The 23,267-nt window shown below is 44.7% G+C and overlaps 1 protein-coding gene across 3 annotated transcripts in view; it reads left to right on the forward strand.

Annotated features, from left to right (window-relative positions):
• The window catches only part of REV3 (recovery protein 3), a 178,827-nt gene that overhangs the window by 120,855 nt on the left and 34,705 nt on the right, over positions 1-23,267 (forward strand). For all 3 annotated transcript variants that reach the window (XM_087689133.1, XM_087689131.1, XM_087689132.1), the window contains 3 exons: positions 21,634-21,785; positions 21,874-22,459; positions 22,563-22,709. In XM_087689133.1, the coding sequence (XP_087545259.1) occupies positions 21,634-21,785; positions 21,874-22,459; positions 22,563-22,709 (885 nt within the window). The remainder of the gene's footprint in view (positions 1-21,633; positions 21,786-21,873; positions 22,460-22,562; positions 22,710-23,267) is intronic.

Here is a 23,267-nt window from a genome sequence, read left to right on the forward strand (position 1 = left end):
GCATATTCTTGACCTTGGGAAGCTGACAATTGCTGCTGATGCACTGTTTCCTGAAGATCACAGTCTCTGATGCTCCTATTGTTGTTGGTGTATCCATTTGGGACTGGTACAGTAGGTCAGCAGCTGATTTTGATCAGTTCTTCGCGACAAATCTCAAAATTTTCTCTCTCTACAGCATTCTCTCATGTCCTTTAGCCTATGCTCAGCCATTCTTAACAATTCTCAGCCATTAGGAGGAGATCTCAACCATTTTTGGTGGGCCGATCTGTAATTTCTGCAGTAAACCCTAATTCACAGCAGAAATTAGGGTTTAGCAGCCACCTTGGGATCCATGCCAGAGATTGAAGGCTCAAGGGACTGAAATTAGTAGCTGATAATTGAAGATTATCAAGGGATTTCAGGAGCCAGTCCAGTCCGAATTGATTTAGGGCAGCATTTGGCCAGCCAAGGGTCAAATTGGAGAAAAAGTCCTGGGTGAATCAAGGGGCAAATGACCCAAAAGGCTTGCTGGACATTTATGATAGCAAGAGCAATTGGTTAGCAGGAGGAGATTGAAGAATCTCAAGTTGTACTCCTTCCAATTGAATGAAAGCTAAAGAAATACCGCAAGGGGCGGCAATTTTGGGGCCAACAGGGTGTCTACTATCCAAGAATGTTATGGTAAAGTGTGTATTTCATTTTATGTGCATTTATTTATTACTGTAATTAACTCTTAAATCAGGTTATCACCACCCATTCCAAGAAGGAAGGCTAGTTTCATGGGCTACTTCTAGGGATAAGATCTATGACATGATCTTTAGGCCATTTAGATGGTAGCTACCTTGGAAGTGCATGAGAGAAGCGATCAATATACATTTTCAGAAATGATATGTGATCCTTCTTTAACTTAAGACATGTTTCCAACATTCTCACTATCATATTTATTCTTAGTAAAAATGAAGTATGCTGAAATATGATTTTTCATTACTTTAGAAATGACAGCAGATACAATAGGGATAGATTATCCTTTCAACTTTATATTAGCAGTAAGTGTGTGTGCCTTATACTAAATAGTGATCTCTTTTGCACGAGAATCAATCATTGCATGCATATAGTGATACCATGGTATACCAAGCAACACATCACAACCCTCAAGTGGAGGAATGAAGAATTCTTTGCTGCCCACATATCTTTGTATATGTATCCAAAGCTTTCCAATGAGTGGTGTGAGAAGCTCTGCATGGCCTTTGCATGCCATTCCAACTTCTCCCATGGATCCTATCTCATCCTCTTTGATGCCTAGATAGGCTGCCATGTTAACAGAGATGAAATTGGCTTGTGTAATATTATCAACGAAAATCAATGTATGCTGATCCCTAATTTTTCCCTTTTCAGCACAACTCAACAGCATCATCATTGGGCTGGTTACTAACAACATTGGGTACCAATCCTACTGATGTTTTTGGCTTCTTTCTATTAGGATCTCCCCTCCCCGATTTATTGATTTTCCAGCATGCTACCTATTGGGATAGTCACTTGCAAGATGAACCTCTTGTTCACAAATAAAGCATTTATTTGCAGCTCTCAATTCCCTACATTAATGACTGCAAATAAAGCCTTTATTTGCAACCATCAATTCCCTACATTGTACCAATGCTTTTGAGCCCTTTCTTTGCTGTTATTGCCTCTTTTCAAGTTGATTTTCAAATCTGCCCCTCTTCTCAACCTCAAATAACTTTTTATTCAACTTCTTTCCACTCTCTAGGAAGCTCGAATCCTTCCCATGCAGCAAAGTATCTGTTGTATTAGCAATCTCTATGAGCTAGGACATGCTAGACATTGTGGATTTAATGAAGAAATCCCTGATTCCTTTGGGTAGCCCATAAACATATTTTTCCACTTGCTCATGAAGGGGTACAAGGCGATAAGAAGTGTTAGGCAATAATGTATTTCAAAACTTCTTATTATATTGCTGTGAGTTCTTACATTCCATAGCATCTCACTTATTCCAAGCTATCATGATGTCCACCTCAAAGGTACTTGTCAACCAATTCGATGCAAACATTTGCTTGAATTATACCCATGTTGACGGTGATCTACCTTGCATCAAAAGAGCAGACCACCATTGCATTGCATTCCCCTTCAAGAAAGTTGCTGCCTTTTGAGGACTCAATGAAGTTTCCCCTTGAATAGGCTGCATCAAACTATTGAATGAAATTCAAAGCTTTCAGCCTATCTTGTGTATAACTAAAGGACTCAAACTTCAATGCTTATTCACCCTCATTATAGTCTTTTGTTGCCCCTTTGGGTATTAAGTTGTCATATACTGGTTGCTGCATAAAGGGTGCATTCATCAAATTTAAATCAAAACCAATGCGAAACGGAGCATTTGCATGACCAACACTTATTCCTTGAGCCCCATAAACATCCAGTGTATAGATGTATTACCAAACATGCTACTTTGTGCCCCAGGCATGCCCAACAACAAAATTTTTGGCTTGTTGTCCATGTTCAGAGCCTTGTCCAAGATTAGGAATTGCATTTTCTTCATTTCCATGTGAATGTTCATACTGAGAGTTATCATTACTACTTGATTCGATCTCACTATATGAAGATCTATTGTACTAATTTCTCAGCCAAGAGCAAAAAATCAGCACTAGCACAAAGCTTTGGCTTGCAATCAAGTGCTTTGGGCTTACTGAATCCTACAAAAGTGGAAGCAATAGGCAGCTAGCTTCATTTGAGAACTTTGGATGATGTACAGAGTAGCTTTTTGGGGCTGTGCCCTTACTATAGAAGGTTCATACGCCACTTTTTGAAATTGCTTTACCCCTTTATGCATTGTAGAAGAAGGGACTTCCATTTACATGGGCTGATAAGGAAATTGCAGCATTCAATAAGCTTTAAAAAAAGCTTACTTCGGATCCAATATTGATCTTGCTAGATCTTCAAAAATCTTTTGTTGTTGAGTGTGACGCATGTGGAAACAACATTGGTGCAGTTCTTATGCAAGAAGGCCATGTTGTGGCATATGAGAGTAGGATTTTATAGGGTGCTGAGAAAAATTTGCAAGTTTATGAGAAAGAGTTGCTTGTTGTAATTCATGCTCTTTCTACTCGGAAATACTATTTGCTATGGGCTGATTTTGTTGTACAAACAGATTATCAAACTTTGGGATATTTTCTCACTCCTCAGACTATGCTATTTGAGAAGCATATGTGATGGGCCAACTTTTTATCCATGTTTCACTTTTAGATAGTACACATGAAGGGTAAAAAGTATGCTGTGGTGGATGCATTGTCTAGGAAACCATAGGTTTAAGTAGTGTCTATAGCATAACATCATGAGCTTGATGAGATAAATTCAGTATCTAGAGGATGAGGAGTTTGCTAGACTCTATGATTTATTATTAGATGGCTAGCACCATGAGCACTATACTCTTAGAGAGGGCTCAAGGCTTTCTTATGATGCATAGTTGACAAAGCAGTTAAGGGCCAAGGTTACAATTAAAAGTCATGCATCTTTGTATATAGGGCAACGTGGCATTGATGCTATAGTGAAAGCAGTTGAGACTTTCTTTTATTGGCCATCCTTGAGATGTGATGTAGATCACCTTGTGCACATGTGCATTGTATGTGAAATGGTCGAGTTTTGACCGACAGAAGGCACTAGGTTTGTTGCAACCTTTGCCTATTCTTGATAGACTATGGGATAGCATAGCCATATATTTGACCTTTGATCTTCCTAGGACACCTAGAGGAAATGATGGCACATAGGCCATTATTTGCAGGTTTAGCAAACAAACTCATTTCATTTCGATAAGGAAAAAGATAAGTGTGGATCACATGGCAAGATTGTTCATGTTGAACATCTATAAATATCATGGCATGCCATAGTGTATTGTGAGTGATGGAGATCCTTGCATGACGGGTCTCTTTTGGAGGCATTTTTGAGAATATGGATATAGTTTGAAGAAGCAAATGCTATTGTTTTAGATATTTTGAAATGCTGTGTGTCTGAGCATAAAACGAAACGGAAACAGTTTTTGCCTCTTGTGAAATATGCTTATAGCAACATAGTGCATAGTTCCACAGGGCAGGCATTGTTTCAGGTTGTGAAGGGGGCAAGAAAGTCCCACCCATTTTGCATACAAAAGATAGGGTCTTTGAGGCCGACAAGTATGTCAAGTGTTTTGATGAAGCTTATGCTAAAGTAAAGATAGCCCTTCAAAAGACTCAAACAAACCAAAAGGAAGCAGTTGATCGTCACCATAGAGTTGACATTTGTAGAGGGTGATTGGGTCTTGTTACGCTTTGAAAAGGCTAGGTTAAAGAAAATGAAGGGTAAAGAGCGTTTTTTCCCTAAACTTAGCATGAGGTATTATGGGCCTTTCCAAGTGTTGCAAAGGATCAATGAGGTGGCTAACAGGTTGAAGCTACTTGATCATTGGAAGATTCACAATGCTTTTCATGTGAGTCTTCTTAGGCCTTTCCATAGTGATGTGCATGGCAATATTAGTGATGAGATGCAATGAGAGGTTGAGAAACTTCATGAAATATTGGTTCTTGAGAAGATATTGGTGTATAAGGAAAGGAAGGTCAAGGGTAAAGTCTCTTGTTCCTATTTGGTGAAGTTTTAGAACTATGCACCTATCGATGCAAAATGGATGGAAGAGAATGATTTTATAGAATCACCTCATTTGTTACAACTTTACCTTGATGCTTTTCAATTGGAGCAGACTTTAGTCTGGACTAAGTCACCTCATTTGTTACAACTTTACCTTCATTCTTTTCAATTGGAGCTAACTTTAGTCCGGACTGAGTCAAGCTCAACAAAGCGTAGATGTGGAGCATTGCATGATGGTCAAAAGGGGGGTGGTGCTTCTACTTTCTTAGCACATATATGCTTACGTATCTAGAGGCCGTTTGGAGATCTTTCAGATTCCATATAGGTGCTTCTATGATTAGCCTACTAGACACGTGTTTCTACAATTATGTTTGGTTATTTACTAGTGCAATAAGTACCATTTTTATAACTACGAATTTGTATAGTTCTGATTGGTTGTATACTAGTATAGTAACTACCATCTTTTAACAAAAATGTACATTGTGAGAACATGGTGTAATAGCAATGTGCTTGGTTATATTGAAACATGTATGGATAAATGTACATTGGCAGTACATGGAGTAACAACAGCATGGTTGGTTACTTGGAAACATGTATAAACAACTGTACATTGACAATATTATGTAGTAATGGTAATATGCTTTTTTTTTAATAAGTAAAATGTGGGTGATTATATTACTCAAAAAAACCGATTACAACGGAGCGCTCATGCTCGACAAACTAGCTAGAGCTGATGCGAAGTCACAAATACATAATGTATACAAGCCTCTCAAGGCGGTCTAGGGGGGATAGGGGCAAGAAGCCATGGAGGGGGGGTGTATCGCCATCTGGGGATGCTTGCTTGCATCATGAAGAACAGGTCTTGGCCTCCCTAGGTGCGCAGGAAGTGAAATAGAGCTCCTGACGAGCTCGAGTCTCGTCCCGCATTTGGTCCCACACTGGCCGCGAAGGGAGTGGATGATGGAGGTCCAGAGCTTTGCCAAAGTCGCCTGTACTGAAAGACTCTTCCCACCAAAAACCTCCTGGCATTGCGCCTTCTAGATGTGCCATTCAGTAAGACTCCCTACGATCTCCCATACCTCAGAGCAGTCTGCTTTGGGCTCCAGTACCTGGCGCCTGGGTAAAGCCTCCAAGCCGACCACTGCGCAAGATCGAGCCTCAATGATGAAAATCGTATTTTGCATCCCAACCTCATACAAAAGGCGACGGCCTTAGTTGATTACATGCCAGCAGAAAGCTCCCCACGACATACATCCAAGGTTGGATGCCAGACGGCGGAGAACGCGGCATGCTCCTCTCCACATGAGTTTTGCCGCCTCGTACAACCAAAGGCAGTGCTTTGGTGTTTCCAGAAGCTGCTGTGTGCAACGTTTATACCCTCCATCTTGTTGCATCTGGGCTAGCCAACTCCCCATTGCCAGACCTCCATGTACTTAATGTTGAGCTAAAATATGCATTACTTGCTGATTAGCCTCTTAAACAGCCCCAAAACACACTAAAAATGCTCTTTTAGAGTAAAACCCTAAAACGGGGAGCGGTTCAAGAGAGTTCAGGGGAAACCCTAAAACGGGGAGCGGTTCGAGAAAGTTTAGTGGAAACCCTAATTTTTGGGCCGCCCTTCCACATCTATAAATAGACAAGCTGTCCCCATTCAGCTATCATCCTTGTTTTGCAGGTTACACCAGCCCACACACCTTCTACTGCTGTTGGTGCCCAGTTTTCAGCTTGTAGCCCGCCTCCATCTGCTGTCCAGCCATCATCGACTGCAGCCACATCATCTTCAGCCTGTCCATTGCTGTAGGCAACAGCTCTCAGCTGCTGACAATTGCTCCAAACTGTCCCAAACTGCTATTCAGCCTGCTGTCCATCATCTCCAGGGTCAGCCAGTCTGCGTTTTCAGCATTGCAGGCCGTGACACTCTCAGGCACTGTTTCAGCCTGCTGTTTACAGCAGACTGTGCACAGTTTTCAGCTGCCGATCGGTGGTACACTGCTGCATTTACCAATTTCCAGCCTCCAGATTGCTGCGTTTTGGTGATCAGCCTGCTGCCATTCACTATTCAGCACTCCTACACTCCGACTGGTGGTCACAGACTTGGGATCTGTCTTCGATGGATGTCACACTCCGACATTGCTCTGCCCTTGAGCACACTATACACTCTTACATTCATTTACAGCATTCATTCACTTCAGAGTTGTGTTCTCTCTCTCCCTTCTTTTGTTTGTGTTTGAGTTTTGAGTTTTGCGTTTAGGGTTTGAGTTTTGCCCTTTGTGTCTGTGTCTGTGTCTTTGTGTTTCTATTGTGGTCGTACACTCTGTGTGTCCTCAGTGCAAACCCTAGCAGTCTTCTTAACATGGTATCAGATCTGGTGCTCTTGTAAAGAGTATCCTACAAATATTGTTGAGAGCTAGTCTTTGTGCGAGGCACACAATATGACTCGTAACCAAATCACAATGTCCCAGACACCTTCTTCTTCAATTCCTATGATGTCTTATCAGGCTTCTCTATCATTGGAGGCCCTGAGACGGGGTCATGGACTCGATGAGGAGATCGACACTCCACCTTCACTAGATTTCACTAACATGACAGAGGAGGACTTTGAGGAGTACTATCGCATCAAGTACGGTGATGTTTACACCCCTTCTACCAGTATTTCTACCACATTCGGACCGGTTGGTGAGGCTGGCCACCTCTCCGATCATGGAAGACAACGGCATTCGGAACGTCTGGCGATCCATCTTCATCATCTCCGCCAGGTCCAATGTCAAGTTTGTACAATTTTTTTGTGTTGCATGAATCTAAATCCTCTCTTGTTTCTTCTTTTGAGGTATAGGATCCGGATGGCTTTGCGTATGTGAACTTCAATAGAGGAGACTCACAAAGCAGACGAAATTCAAGTATATCTACAGCTTCTGTTTCATTTAAGCATATTACACATACTTTTCACTTCCCTCCCATCCCACCCTCTTCTATATCACACCTTGATCATCTCTCATCATCTTTCCAAAACCTTGGATTACATTTTACATCTGCATCACACACCCAAGGGGTTGGATCTACCATCCCCACCCCTAGCACCTTTTCCTTCTCCACCCCATTCTCTACCTCTTTGCACCATGGTACTTCATTAGGGGGAATGCCACCCTTTAACACAGTGCCTCTCACCTTTCAGCAAATGAGCACACCCATAACTCCTAGGTCGACTGTGATGGGCATCCCCCTCACTATCCCTAGCTTCACATCTCCCATGACCACTCATATGCAGGGGTTTCCATCCTCAACTTATGGTGCGTCTTCACACTCTCCTTAGGTTACACCTACACAGGGATTCCCATCTTCTGCTCCCCGTATTCCCATTCCACCTCCTTGGGTTCCTCATGTGGCTACCATGCCCATGCCTAGTCAGCCCATCCCTACCTATGGATCCACCTTGCACACTACCTGCATGCTTGGTGGGCACTCTAGGGCCCATTTCCAAGTGTACTCCACTTTCCCATCCTATCCCCACTGCACTTTTTTACACTATCCATCTCCGAGCACTACCACTCCTATTGCAACGGCCAAGAATGCCTTCACGGATAATGTTGGGTATCTCACACGCCTTACTTACGCCTACGCTCATATGGGAGTGTGCGGGTGATCACTAGGACACTGGGGCACTTTTTACTCTCGGTAGGAGAGGTTTTTTCCCCCAGATTATGTGTACTATTTTGTATGTGCTTGTGGTGCACACTTACGGGCACTTACTGTGTTCGGGTGTGAACAGCCCCTTATAACCCTAAGGTATAAGGGTTATCATTTGTACTTTCAGTTTACACTCGATTCAGTACTATTGCATTGGGTGTCGTGCTCAACTCTGTCTCTCACTCTCACACTGTCTACTGCACTTCAGCTGCACCTCGATCCTCTCCCATCTGACATTTGGTATCAGAGCTGGTCAGCAGCTCTGTTCGGTTCCCAAGGACTTGCGTCAGCACTGACAGCTCGTCAGTACCTGTCTGGTACAGCACGTGCAGCCTGTACCTTCGTCAGCAGCCACGTCACTTGCAGCTCAGTCCTGCCCGTCAACAGTCGTCCAAATCTGCAGACGTCTTCAGTCCAGGCGCAGCCTTCTCTGCCCAGCGCGCTGGTTGCAGACGCCCCCAGCGCCACTTGCCCAGCGTGTCCGTCAGACCACCGTCAGTCCACCCGTCACACGCGACTGACCTGCGCCCGCCCGTCAACGTCACGTGCAGCCCGCAAGTCTGACAACAGCCCGCCTGTCGCCGTTTTTAAACTCCACGTCAGCAGCCCGTCGCCTGCCCTGTCCACGTCGCCTGCCCTGTCCACGTCGCTGCCTTCTACGTTGGTCCGCCAGTCAACGTCCTGCCCACTTCGTCAAACGACGCCCGCCAGACCACCGTTTTGACCACACGCCAGTCTGCTCTGCACGCCCAGGTAAAATTTTCAAAATTATTGTCATTCCAGCCCAGAATAAAATTCTGGAAGCGGCGGTTCACACGCAGTTGGCACAGATTTACTGGAAAAGTAAATTTCATGCAAATTTCTGACTGAATGGTCAGAAAATTTTGGGGCTTTTGTGTATTTGGAGGACAGATGCATTTAAACTGCTGATACAGTCACAGACCGACTGTTTTTGACAGAGATTTTGGCAAAATTTTGGGGATTTATTCATAACAGTGTTGCACTGCACTGTTTGCACATTGGGAAACGTGCTGTGTCTGTCTGTGACACATTGAATGCACATTTTGGGGCTTTTGTAACAGACATTTGTGACAGAAATTTTGGGCAGAAAATTTTGGGGCTTTTGATGTTTTAGTGCTGCTGAGCACTAATTGCACCTTGGGAAGCGTGCATCAGTGACAGTTTTTGTGACAGAGTACCCTTTGCACATTAATTGCAGACTTGTGTTTGCTGCAATTTCTGGAAATTTGCAGATTTCCAGCCCGTACTGCATTGACATTGCTCTATTGCCTTTTGGGAAATAATGGCAAATCAGGGAGGAGATGTATTCACCTATGTGTCCAAGGAAGACCGATTGGACGGGAACAATTATTCCCTTTGGTCTTTCATGATGAAGAATGTATTAGTGGCAAAAAATTTGTGGGATTATGTCAGTGGAGAGGAAGCACGACCGGGAGTTGTGGCTCCCGCTACTCCTCCTCCAGGAGGACGTGCAAGAGGGCAACCTCAGCCCCCTCCACCTCACCCCGCTCAGCCACTTCCCCCAAGAACTGCAGCTCAGAAAACTTGGGATACACGGGATGCACAGGCTATGTCGCTGATTGCATTGGCAGTTCAGCGTTCTATCATTCCTCATATTCGTTCAGCAGCTTCTTCACAAGAAGCTTGGTTGATATTGGAGCAGATGTTTGCAGGAAAGAATGAGACTCGCATCTCTTTCTTGAAAAAAGAGCTAGAGACTCTAAAGATGAATGAGGGTGATTCTATGCAGGATCATCTCAACAAAATTCAGGACTTGCGGGAGCAACTCATGAATGTGGATGAGTACTACGCAGATGCGCAGCTGATTTCTACGACATTGAATTCACTGGCTCCCTCTTACTTGGCTTTTCATACTGCCTTGAACCTCACTATGAGGATTTCGAAAGAGCCCATCACTTTCATTCAGCTTGTTAGTTTGCTTCTAGAGGAAGAGCAAACTAGACGGAACAGTGGTGTGGATGGTATAGCCTCTGAGCAGGCTTTTATGTCAAGGCAGAAGGGTAAAAACAGCCAAGGGAAAAATGCTTCGCAGAGTTCTGGTAGTAGTAACACTTCACAGACAAGTCAGAAACAGGGGGGCACGCAAGCCAAGAAGGGAAAATGCCATTACTGCAAGAAGCCTGGCCACTACATCACTGAGTGCAGGAAGCGCATCGCCAAAGAGAAGAAGAAGGAGTCAGGGATGTCTGTTTCTGCAGCTCCTTCCACTGCTAGTGAGTCCGCGTCCTTTGTTGCAGACAGGGACTATTGTTTTTACACTTGCAGTTATGATGTCTCTTGGGCTGATAGAGCATTTAGCTCTACAGAAGATGCTGACACTTGGTTCTTTGACAGTGGTGCTTCACGGCATATCACATCTCGTAGAGATTTGTTTGCTTCTCTTGGTGCACCTCCCGTTGGGAAGTCTGTTCAGTGTGCTAATAATGCATCATACCCTGTTCGTGGTATTGGGGAGATTCAGCTTACAGCCATTGATGGCTCTATTCTCCGCCTACAGGATGCTTTGTATGTGCCTGGCATTCAGAAGAATCTGCTTTCCATTTCTTCTATGGCACGTTGTGGTTTGCAGGTCACCTTTGATGATGACCGTTGCATGGTCCGTGACAAGGAACACATGACATTGGTCTTGACAGGTTCTCTGTGTCATGGGTTATATGAGTTGGATGCTCTTTCGGTAGATCAGTCTGCATATTTGACATCCACTCTTACTCCTGCTATGTTAGAGGCAGAGTTATGGCATGCTCGTTTGGGGCATGTAAACTATGGCAGCTTGATGCTATTACAGCGTACTTAGATGTTGGATGGATTACCTCTCTTGGAGAGACCTCCTGAGCATTTATGCGAGGGTTGCATTTTGGGGAAAATGCATCGTTTCTCTTTTCCCCGTGATGTTGCTTTTAGAGCAACAGCCAGATTGCAGCTTGTGCATTCGGATGTTTGTGGGCCCATGCAGACACAGTCATTGGGTGGTTGTTACTATTTTGTAACATTTATTGATGACTTTACACGTTTGTGCTGGGTCTACTGCTTGAAAAAGAAGTCAGAAGTGTATGATGCATTTTTGGCTTTCAGTGCACTTGTGGAAACTCAGTCTGGTTGCAAGATTAAGACTCTCCGTTCGGACCGAGGGGGGGAATACATGTCCTCTATGCTGAATTCTTATTTGCAGCAGAAGGGCATTATCCATCAGTACACTACTGCATATACTCCACAGCAGAATGGGGTAGCAGAGAGGAAAAATCGGTCACTCATGGAGATGGCCAGATGTATGCTGAAGGCAAAGAGTTTGCCTCATAGTTTTTGGATGGAAGCCGTCATGTGCGCTTGCCACATTTTGAACAGATGCCCTACCAAGGCCTTGAAAACCGTCACACCTTTTGAGGCTTGGCACAGCCGCAAACCTTCTGTTGGCCACTTCCGTACTTTTGGGTGTCTTGCATATGCCCATATTCCACAGGTACTTCGAAAGAAGTTGGACAACAAGGCTGTAAAATGCATCTTTATGGGATATAGCAGCGAAAGCAAAGGCTACAGACTCTATGATCCCGTGACCAAGAAGGTTTTTGTCAGCAGGGATGTTGTATTTGATGAAAAATCAGAATTATCCTTGGCTGGTTTTGATACATATCAGGCTGCCCGTGATGTCTTTGAAGGGCTGCTGCCCATCACATTTGGTGATTCAGCTGGTACTTCAGCAAATGAACCTAATGTTCAGCCAGCTGCTCCTATGGAACATGCAGTAAATCAGCACATTGCTGAAACTGAAATTCAGCAGGAACTTGTACACAGTCAGGAAGCAAGACAGGTGCCTAGATGGTACACGCAAACTATGAGAGATAGTCATTTGGAAACACCCTTGGCTGGTCGTACTCGAAGGCAAACTCGACTGCATGATTCAGCACATTCCATGGAGTTGGTTATGGCAGCATGTACTCATGATAATGAGGAGCCTGAATGTTTTGAGGATGCACGACATAGTGTGCATTGGATGGCAGCCATGCAAGCTGAATTGGATTCTATTCATAAGAATCATACTTGGGATTTGGTGTCTTTGCCAGTTGGCAAGCGTGCCATTGGTACGAAATGGGTCTACAAATTGAAAAGGAATGCAGATGGATCCATAGATAAGTACAAGGCACGGCTGGTAGCTAAAGGCTACGCACAGAAAAAGGGCATTGACTATGAGGAGACCTTTGCTCCTACCTCCCGTATGACGACCATTCGGTCTATGATTGCCTTGGCTGCACATTTTGGTTGGAAAGTGCATCAGCTGGATATAAAGACTGCATTCTTACATGGGGAACTTCAGGAAGAAGTGTATGTACAGCAGCCCATTGGTTTTGCAGTTGAAGGCTCAGAAAATTTAGTATGCAAGCTGAAAAAAGCTCTATATGGTTTGAAACAAGCTCCACGAGCTTGGTACGCAAAGATAGATGCCTTCTTGCTTAGTCAGGGGTTTGTAAACAGCCCATCTGAGTCTACCCTTTATGTACATAAAGAGGGGGGATCCATGCTGATTTTGTGTCTATATGTAGACGACCTTTTGCTCACTGGAACACGTGCTGATCAGATTTCAGCATTCAAAAATAATTTACAGCAAACTTTTGACATGTCTGACTTGGGTATTTTGCACTATTACTTGGGCATCCAGTTTATACATGATGCTAGAGGCATTGGATTATGTCAGTCAAGGTACATTGGGCAACTTCTTGAGAAGTTTGGCTTACAGGATTGCAAGCCAGTTTGTACACCCATGGAACCTGGGCTCAAACTGTCATTACATGATGACAGTGATTTGTTTGATATCCATACTTATGCTCCAGCAGTGGGATGTCTCATCTATCTATGCCACACTCGGCCAGACATACAGTTTGCCGTTTCAGTTTTGAGCAGGTACATGCATCAGCCTCGTATGTCGCATTGGCAAGCTGTGAAGCGTGTGTTTCGTTACTTGCAGGGTACTAGAGCTCTTGGATTGCTTTATGCCAAGGGGAAACCACTGCAGTTACATGCTTACAGTGACTCTGATTGGGCTGGTGATTTTGATACTCGTCACTCCACTAGTGGCAATTGTTTCTTTCTTGGCTCGTCATGCATTTCTTGGCTTAGCAAGAAACAATCCACTGTTGCCACGTCGTCATGTGAAGCTGAGTACAAGGCAGCCTTCACTACTGCAGTTGAGTGCGTATGGCTTAGACGCTTACTTGCTGATTTGGATGTATCTGTTACGGAGCCTACTCCTTTATATACTGACAGTCAGAGTGCCATTGCAGTGGCACGGAACCCTGTGTTTCATGCTCGCACGAAACACATAGAGATTCACTACCACTTTGTCAGAGAGAGGCTACATGCAGGTGATATCAGCCTTGTCTACTGTCCTACCACCAGCAATGTGGCAGACATCTTCACCAAAGCTCTTCCACGAGACAAATTTGAAGCATTTCGCAATGCTTTGAATTTGACGCCCTTTGGTGGCGGATGATCCTTGTACACTTGATCACTCTTCACTCCAGGGGGGTTTGTTGGGTATCTCACACGCCTTACTTACGCCTACGCTCATATGGGAGTGTGCGGGTGATCACTAGGACACTGGGGCACTTTTTACTCTCGGTAGGAGAGGTTTTTTCCCCCAGATTATGTGTACTATTTTGTATGTGCTTGTGGTGCACACTTACGGGCACTTACTGTGTTCGGGTGTGAACAGCCCCTTATAACCCTAAGGTATAAGGGTTATCATTTGTACTTTCAGTTTAAACTCGATTCAGTACTATTGCATTGGGTGTCGTGCTCAACTCTGTCTCTCACTCTCACACTGTCTACTGCACTTCAGCTGCACCTCGATCCTCTCCCATCTGACAGATAAGACACGTTTTAACGGGTCAAATTTCACTACTTGGTCGAATTTCATGCAACAAGTGCTTGAGTCTCGGGGTCTTTGGGACCTCGTCATTGGTCTAGAGCCTATGCCGGACCCTCGACTAGCTCACCTTGACTACATCCATTAATGGAGAGTCCGCAATGCTACAGTCAATGTTGAGTTGATGCAGGGATTGCTTCCTGAGTTTCACTCTTAGTTGCAACACTTCCGGCTCGCGTCAGAGCGTTGGAGTCACCTTCTCAACCGCTATACGGCTTGTGATCGTACTCGGTGCATCAATCTCGACTTTAAGCTTCAAGAGTTCTCTCTTAAGGAAGGGGATGATCTGAAAGTCAAGCTGGCTGACTATAGGCGGTTACTTGCCGAGTTCACCACTACTAGCTCTCCAAAGTCAGATGACGATCAGGTTACATTCTTCTTGAATAAGTTGCCCACAAAATACTTCAATTTCATTCAACACATCATCTCCCAACCTCGATTGCCAACCTTCTACGAGTTTGAGTGTCAGTTCTTGCGTTACATAAGGCTGCATGATCAAGTCCACAAGAAATCCTCATCACAGCCTTATTCAGAGTAGAGGGGGTTGGTTGCCTCTTCTTCAGGAAGGAACACCACCAGTGGCAAGAACTCGCTAGATGCGAAGGCAAGCCAATCAAAGGGTGACTCCTCTTCCTCAGATGGAACCAAAGAATCAAGACCTCTTTGGCAACAACTCCCTAAGAAAAACCGGTTTTGCACACACTGCCAGAGAGCAGGCCATGTGGACGAGGAGTGTCGCTCCAAGGCCCAAGGTCTTCCACCTAAAAAGCCTCAATAGACCGCTGCGACTCCACAGTCTAGTGGGGCTACGCCTTCCGCTCCTGCTTCATCTGCTCCTTCAGCACCTGTTATTGTTGCTGGACATGTGGCTCGAGTACAGCCTCAACAGCCCATCTCTTTCACTACCCCTGAGGGATTGGTTGATTGGTCTGCAAGTTCCGATCCCGTTGCACTTCATGCATCTATCTCACCTTCCTCCCCACCTCGTCAGGCGTTCCCTTGGTAGAGCCGTGCTACTGGACGTATGCGATGGTGACCACCTTCTTAGACTAGCATGTCTCTAGGTCCTTTCGGATATCCTAGGTTAGTCTAGCATTCATTTTTTGCACTCTTAGAGTCGGGCCCATAGGATTTTTGTCTCTACATTTTAAGTTTTCCGTTGCATTTACTCACACACACATACACATTTGCATCTTTGCACTTGTTTCTTTAGTTAGCTTTTCATTTTTGTTTTGTTTTGTTTTTGGAGCATCTCACTACTGACCTCTGTGATTGCAGACTTTGATCTCCTTTGCAGGTTTTGTTTTCAGTGTAGAGCTAACATGCAGGTTTGCCCAGTCCTACTTGGGTTGGAGACTTGGGATGTGGGCCGTTCCTTTATGATTTCATAATCCTTGGATTTTTTCTCTTCTACCAGCATGGAGGCTTCCTTTCCCGAGGCGGATCGTGCAGCATCTCTCTAGATGCTATCATGGCGGTGACTTCTACCTAGCTTTTCCAACTGGGATGCTTCCTCCTCCTCTTCATTCCTTATGGTTCTTGGCACCACATGAAGACCAACATTAGGCTTCTCTTCCTTCTTCGGCATCTACATCTAGGTTGAGAGGGGATTCCTACCCTTCTTGGTATTCTACAGGCTTCAACACTTTGTCTTCGACATCGGCTTCTCCCCCCTGTTGTATCTTACCCTTTGCATTGCATGATTTCATCATCTTTGTACTAGGGCGCTTAGGCAAGTGAACAATTTTCCTATGAGGGACACTGTCCAAGTGGCACCTACTGCATGAGCATTCTTCAGTATGTAGCATACTTTGCATCTCATTGTGCAGAGTACCACTTGAGCGGATCCTAAGCTGTTTCCACCGACGGCTGTTGTTACCACATCACCATCCTTCTTCATCACATGGATACCTCATCACCTACTTTTCCTCGTCATCGACACCTTGAGTGGATGGGTTAGCTTGTACTATTTTGTACTGTGTTGGGTGTATCCTCCCTACTCCTGTCTTTTGAGTCACTATTACTCAATCAGCCGCATTCCATGAAATTTACCACACTTATTCAAAAAAAAAAAAACACATACATACAAAAGTTCCGTGTAGTTCCATCTGCCTTTGTAGGGCTTGGTAGGCCACTGGGCAGCCGACGTGCACCCTTTGTCCGATACCCTGTCCTCTGTGGGGTGACTACTTGGATTCCCTTGGTAAGATAACCATCGCCTCTGTAGTCTTGGTAGGCCATTGGGCAACCGACGTGCACCCTTTGTTCGATGCCTTGGCTACTTTGGGGTGGGACTCCTTGGGGTATATCAACATCACAATGGCTGGTCTAACCTTTCGGCTCAATTTTGGGCCTAAGAGGGGGTGTTGAGCTAAAATATGCATTACTTGTTGATTAGCCTCTTAGACAGCCCCAAAATACACTAAAAATGCTCTTTTAGAGTAAAACCCTAAAATGGAAAGCGGTTCAAGAGAGTTCAGTGGAAAACCTAAAACGGGGAGTGGTTCGAGAAAGTTTAGTGGAAACCCTAATTTTTGGGGCGCACTTCCACATCTATAAATAGATAGGCTATCCCCATTCAACTATCATCCTTGTTTTGCAGGTTACACCAGCCCACACACCCTCTGCTGCTGTTGGTGCCCAATTTCTAGCCTGCAGCCCTTCTCCATGTGTTGTCCAGGCATCATCGACTGCAGCCACATCATCTTCAATCTGTCCATTGCTGTAGGCGATAGCTCTCAGCTGCTGGCGACTGCTCAAAACTGTCCCAGACTGCTGTTCAGCCTGCTGTCCATCATCTCCAAGGTGAGCTAGCCTGCGCTTTCAGCATTGCAGGCCCTAATACTCTCAGACACTATTTCAGCCTGCTGTTTACAGCAGACTGTGCACAATTTTCAGCCCCCGATCAGTGGTACACTGCTGTGTTTACCGGTTTCCAGCATCCAGACTGCTGCGTTTTGGTGACCAGCCTGCTGCCATTCACTATTCAGTCATACACTCCGACTGGTGGCCACAGACTTGGGATCCGTCTTCGGTGGACGTCACACTCCGACATTGCTCTGTCCTTGAGCACACTGTACACTCTTACATTCATTTACAACATTCATTCACTTCAGAGTTGTGTTCTCTCTCTCCCTTCTTTTGTTTATGTTTGAGTTTTGAGTTTTGCATTTAGGGTTTGAGTTTTGCCCTCTGTGTCTGTGTCTGTGTCTTTGTGTTTCTGTCGTGGTCGTACACTCTGTGTGTCCTCAGTGCAAACCCTAGCAGTCTTCTTAATACCAAAAGCCATAAGAAATACGATACCCTCCTCGGTCTCCAGCTGTTCCATAAGCGGCGCTAGAAAGTCCGACGGAAGGTATCCGTGATACTGCGCTCTACCTAGTATCTGCTACGCAAAGGCACGTAGTCCATGTCTTGTATCAGTACATGTCTGTCAATCGTGGCTATATGCTCCAAGAACCTCGGTGGCTTCTTGGCGACCACAGTGGCCGGCCATAGCCACTCTCCAAGGTCCATTCCAGCTCATCAAGTGGCTTGCTCTCCCATATACAAAGGCGCCACTCCCAGAATACATAAGGGTCCAGACGCCAGGTCTTCCCCTGAAGACCAACCACACGAATTCTCCTCCACAGAAAGACAAAGATCTCCTCATCCTGCTACCCTCTGTCAAGGGCCAAACGCCACCTCTCTTGCACGGTGAAGAAATTCCCGTAGGGGGCGCCACCCACTCTACCTATCACGTGTAGGGGGGTACCTGGTGAAAATCTAGTAGTCCATACCTTGTCAGGCTATACTGGTTCTCGTATCAGGGGTCAAGCCACTCCTGAGGTATTGCTGCGTCAATCTTCCTTCTCCTCAGCTCAACTCCTCTATGACAACTTGATGCTTGCTGCAACACCTCCTGGTCCACCATCCTGTACACCTCCTGCCATGCCCTGATGGTGGGAGTAAGGCCGGCCTCCCAACCAGCCCATTGGATGTGGGGACACTTGCCAATGTGTATCCTGTTCTGATCTCTGATAACCCGAGGGTTCTAAATCATCGGCTAGCAGTCTATCTCCTATTGGCAACCTGGGGAGCTATGAATTAGGGCCTTGTAGAGGCCCTGCCACACACAAAGTAGGCTGCGAAGGAAGGAAGATCTGGGGGGCGTGATTTGGGCCGTCGTGAAGATCCATCTCAAGGACGGCCTCCAGTCACCACTAAGCCTCGATCTGCACTCCTAGAGACCCTCCTGTAGTAGGACCTTCTAGGTCTGCCCTCCTGGTGTGAGCTTGCGGAGTATTAGCTTGCTCAAAAATGCCGGGATCTAGAATTCTAGGTCTATGATCCCAAGCCCTCCCTCAGATCGATGTTGGATGATAGTCGCCTACACTACCTTGCCTCGAGAATCCCTAGAATCATTGACTCGGCCCGGAGAAAATTCTGCACTAGGCAGCGAAGCTGAACTACACAATATGAGGAAAAGTATCAACACGAGGCGATGTATCACGCCATCGCTAGGAGGACCTGGTTGACCACGAAGGCTTGACCCACTAAGGAAAGGCGGGCAGTACTCGAGTAGGTTAGCTTCCGCTTGATAGAGTCGAGGATTGGAAGAAATTGCTGGGCAAGAGTGATATCGAGTCCCACGTGGAATCCTAGGTATCGGACGGTTTGCACACTCATCTGAATCCCAAGTGGACGCCTCACTCTGCGCTAGAGTCCGGGTCCATAAGAAAACCAACTGACTTTCGCTAGTTGATTTTCGCTTCCGCTGCAATGTAAAATACCTCCAGAGCTAGTCTCACTCTCTCTAGACGAAGGCCACGTAGCCTGCTCACACGTGACTTGAGGAAGCAAGACATTGCCTCTGCAAAGAGTAGGAATAGATATGGGGCCAGAGGACAGCCCTGTCAGACGGATCCATCCTGCCAAAACTTCTTCCCCCTCCTACCACCTATGAGAACCCTACTGGTAGCCGATCTATAAAGTGTACAAACCCCACGGATCCATGCCTGGGGAAAGCCCAACCTCACCATGGTACCCTCCAAGAAGTCCAAGTCAACCCTGTCATAGGCTTTCTCGAAGTCCAAGAGAAGTATAGCCAATCCGTGACCACTGTGCTGGGCTCACTTAGTCACCTCAAAGAAGGTGAAGACATTGTCTAGGATGCTCCTATTCTAGACAAAACCTACCTGTGTTATGAATGATGTCTGGAAGCACGGGGTGGAGTCGCCTACTGATCATCTTGGCTAGTGCCTTATAAGCCACTAACAACAGGGTGATTGGTCTCCAGTGGGATAGCTCCACCTTGTCTCTCCCTTTGGGGAGGAGACTAACAAGACCTGCCGATAGACTCCTTGGCATCCGTCCTGAGTTAAAAATCTCCTGAAAGGCCAACAATAGGGGGTCCTTCACCACCTCTCAGTAGGTAGTGAAGAAGGCCTTAGAAAGACTATCCTCTCCCGGGCATTTTCTGCTCGTCCTGTGCATGGAAAGCCTCCTCTAATTCCTTCTTTGTAATGGTAATATGCTTGGTTGTTGGAAAATATATATTAGTCATTTAGTATGCCATGCTAGATCTTAATTGCGTGCAATTAGGGTCACTTGTGATGTTTTAAGGGGGGGTATGCTACCAAAATGAGAAAATGAACTTAATGATTTGATTAAACTTCACGAAGATTTTTAATTAAAATGAACTTTAAGTCTGGTAGCCCTAGCTCTTGGCTTAGTAACCATTTCATTGGTACTGAAGGATTTGACATTGTAGCATGCGGTGGTGAAGTGTATGGGCCATGTGGTACATGGCCAAGGCTAAAGAAACAAGTTGCAACATGAAACTTTCATTAAATTGAAAGTTTGCATCTTAGAATTGAGTTGCATTGAAAGTTTTGCCTAGTAAGAAACTTACTTAGGGCACTTAAGTTATTAAGTAGACCTTGAGTTAAAGTTTTACCCAATAAGTAGCTCACTTATGATTGATGACTAAGTCATTAGTTAGTTCTTAATAAAAAACGCAATATGATTAAGAAGTAATTCATTACTCATTTGAAAAGATCATCTTGGTTGTTTGGGCCTTCTTCTCTCTCATTTGGAGGAACTCAAGATTGGAGACAACCACTTTTCTCTTTCTTACTTTACTGTACAAAATTGTAGATTTCAACGAAACTCCATATACAAGAAGGTATGCTATTGTTTTTGAGCTAAATATTAAAAAAAAAGGTTATGACAGCACTATGGGCTGAGATCCTTTCTTCTTTTTCGAAATCTCAAGCTAGTGCATTTTCTGGATAGTTTTATCATGAAGAAGAAATGGACATTCTCATAGTTGCATTATGAGAAACCCCCTGTTTGTTAAAGGAATAGTATGGAACTGCATGGGAAATATATAGGAGAGTTATCTCAGCAAATGCTCTGTGAAATTGGTTCAAATGCATACTGTCATTTTTAGGGTTTGGCAGGCTGAAGTGTTTATTGGCAATTTTGAACACTGCCTGTAGTGAAGTTGTTAAGGTCATCGTGCACGTGTGGAGTAGTTATGTTGCAAGAAATCGCTGAAATACAACTATTTGTAACCAATTTTAAGCATATTTCAGTAATCTAAAGAAATACTAAAAGGGATGCTTAGCTTTGCAGCCAACAAGTTTCAATGTGTGGTACAAGAGCACTCTAGCTCCAGTTACAGCCACCTCAACCAGGAACTAGCCTAGGTGGCATTGTTGTGGGGACTCCGTGCTTAGTCTGAGGGAGATGTCTCCTCCAAATAGCAGGGGGTATCTAGCTCAGATTGCACTTTAGGCTCTACATCTACAAATGTAGCACTCCTCACTATCCACCTCCTCTTGCCATAGCCTGCGAATCTGCTCAGCTCGGGAAATGTTGGCTGCCCTCTTGGTCTCAATCTCAAGGTGGTTAGATGATACCCTAATCTGGCCAGCGACTACTTGCCTCTCATGTGGCATGTTTATATCTAGGTATCCAAGTCCCTCAATGAAGCCATCCGCTATAGTCTTCATGAAGAGGTCTTTGTAGTATGACATCTTTGGGGGAAGGGGTTGTGTGGGCGAAATCCATGCATGCTATATGTACAACTGGTAAAGGTCCTGCGGCATGACCCAGTTCCTCTATGTGGGAATGTGTATGAAGGGGGATTAGAGAGAGACTCTCTCTCTCTCTCTCTCTCTCTCTCTCTCTCTCTCTCGTACTCTTGTGATTTGATATAATATAACTACTCATTACGGAAAAGAAAAAAAGTGTATTGTGTGTGATGTTTTAGTTGGCTGGCCAGAAGGCCTGATGTAAATATTCTCATATAATTTAATCTTCTTCATTTTGGTGTGTGTGTTGGAGAGAGAGAGAGAGAGAGATTTCCTCTTCACATGACTGGTTTTCAATGCCTATAGGTTTTTGCTAGTACTCGGGGTGACTTACTACCGGATCCAAGATATGATGCAGTTAATTGTATCGTAGCTGTTCTGCAGGATGATAAAAATTATGAAGCATGCACATGTCATACTGTAATACTGTTAAATGACAAAGATGAGGGAAATTTGAGGTTGGTCTTAGTTAGAAAGCTCTTGCTGTTTACAATATCACCACGTGTGCAGGCCAATTTTTCCTTATTCTTTTTAGTGTTCATGCAGAAATCCTGATGCTATAACTGGTGGAGAGGTGTTGATACTGAAAGATGAGACTTCTTTACTTCAAATGTTTGTCTGGCTTGTTCGAATATATGACCCAGATATACTGGTTGGGTGGGAGATTCAGGGTTTTTCTTTGGGGCTTCTTGCAGAAAGAGCAGCAAATCTAGGAATAGGGTTGCTGAAAGAAATCTCAAGAATTCCTGTGAACAAAGTTATTTGCCCAGATATAAGGCATACTTCTGGTGAAACAGCTCACACTTTCCTTATGAATGCTCCAGTAGATTTGGGTGTTTCTGATGTACTTATCATTGGTGATGAATGGGGTCGCACTCATGGAAGTGGGATCTATGTGACTGGTCGCATTGTGTTGAATCTTTGGCGAGTCATGCGGAGCGAAATCAAGCTAGGATTATACACCCTAGAAGCTGTTGCTGAAGCAGCACTAAAGAGAAAAGTTCCATCAATTTCATGGCGTACATTGACATACTGGTACTCAAGTGGCCCTGGAAGAAAGCGGCATTGTTGCATAGAGTACTTTATTGAGAGAGCCCGCGTGAATTTGCAATTAATGGATCAGCTTGACTTGGTAGGATCTTCACGAGGGTGGTAGTAAGTTAGTGATCTTATGGAGCACATTCAAACTCTGAAAATATTAAACATTTTGATCATATTTCTTCTGTTTGTGGTAGGTTAATCGTACTTCAGAGCTTGCTCGTGTTTTTGGTATCGACTTTTTCTCTGTTCTAACCCGTGGGTCCCAATATCGAGTTGAATCCATGATGCTCAGATTGGCACATTCTCAAAATTTTCTTGCAATTTCTCCAAGCAGGCAGCAGGTACACATCATGATCCCTCTGAGGAAAAGTTATGTATTGCACAGACAGCTTAATAAAGTAATCATATGCCAAGCAGGGAAAGACAATGATGTTTTTTTGTTATGTTTGGCTGGAAAGTGTCTGGCTATTTTTATGTCCTCAAGGTGGAGTACATGGCCTCAACAGCACGCTATAGCCAGGAAGAAAAGAATAGTTGATGCTGCATTGGATTTTAGTATGAGGCCTTAAGGCAGTCTGCAGCAATGGGGAACAGGATCCAATGTTGAGTGTAGAGGAGTACAAATTCACCAGGGATGCCACCCCACAGCATGAAGAACATGTTGTGATACCCCAAGTGCTCATGTTAGTGGCATGACAACCTGTAGCTGCTCCAGGATTCCAACACTCTCTGAGAAAATGAATGCTGGAATAGCAGAGCTCTTTCGGTTGGAGTCAATTGATAGTAGGCCTTCCAAATATGTGATCTGCATGCACCCATTATGGACTCCTAGACTTTTGAATGGGACAAGGTGGGCTCCAGAATCTGTTGGTTGTGCAAAGGTGCTAAGCCAACCATAG

Source organism: Lygodium microphyllum, chromosome 12 (assembly GCF_053477565.2).
Source record: "Lygodium microphyllum isolate KBCC chromosome 12, Lygodium_microphyllum_v1.1.10, whole genome shotgun sequence".
In the NCBI taxonomy this organism is placed as follows: domain Eukaryota; kingdom Viridiplantae; phylum Streptophyta; class Polypodiopsida; order Schizaeales; family Lygodiaceae; genus Lygodium; species Lygodium microphyllum.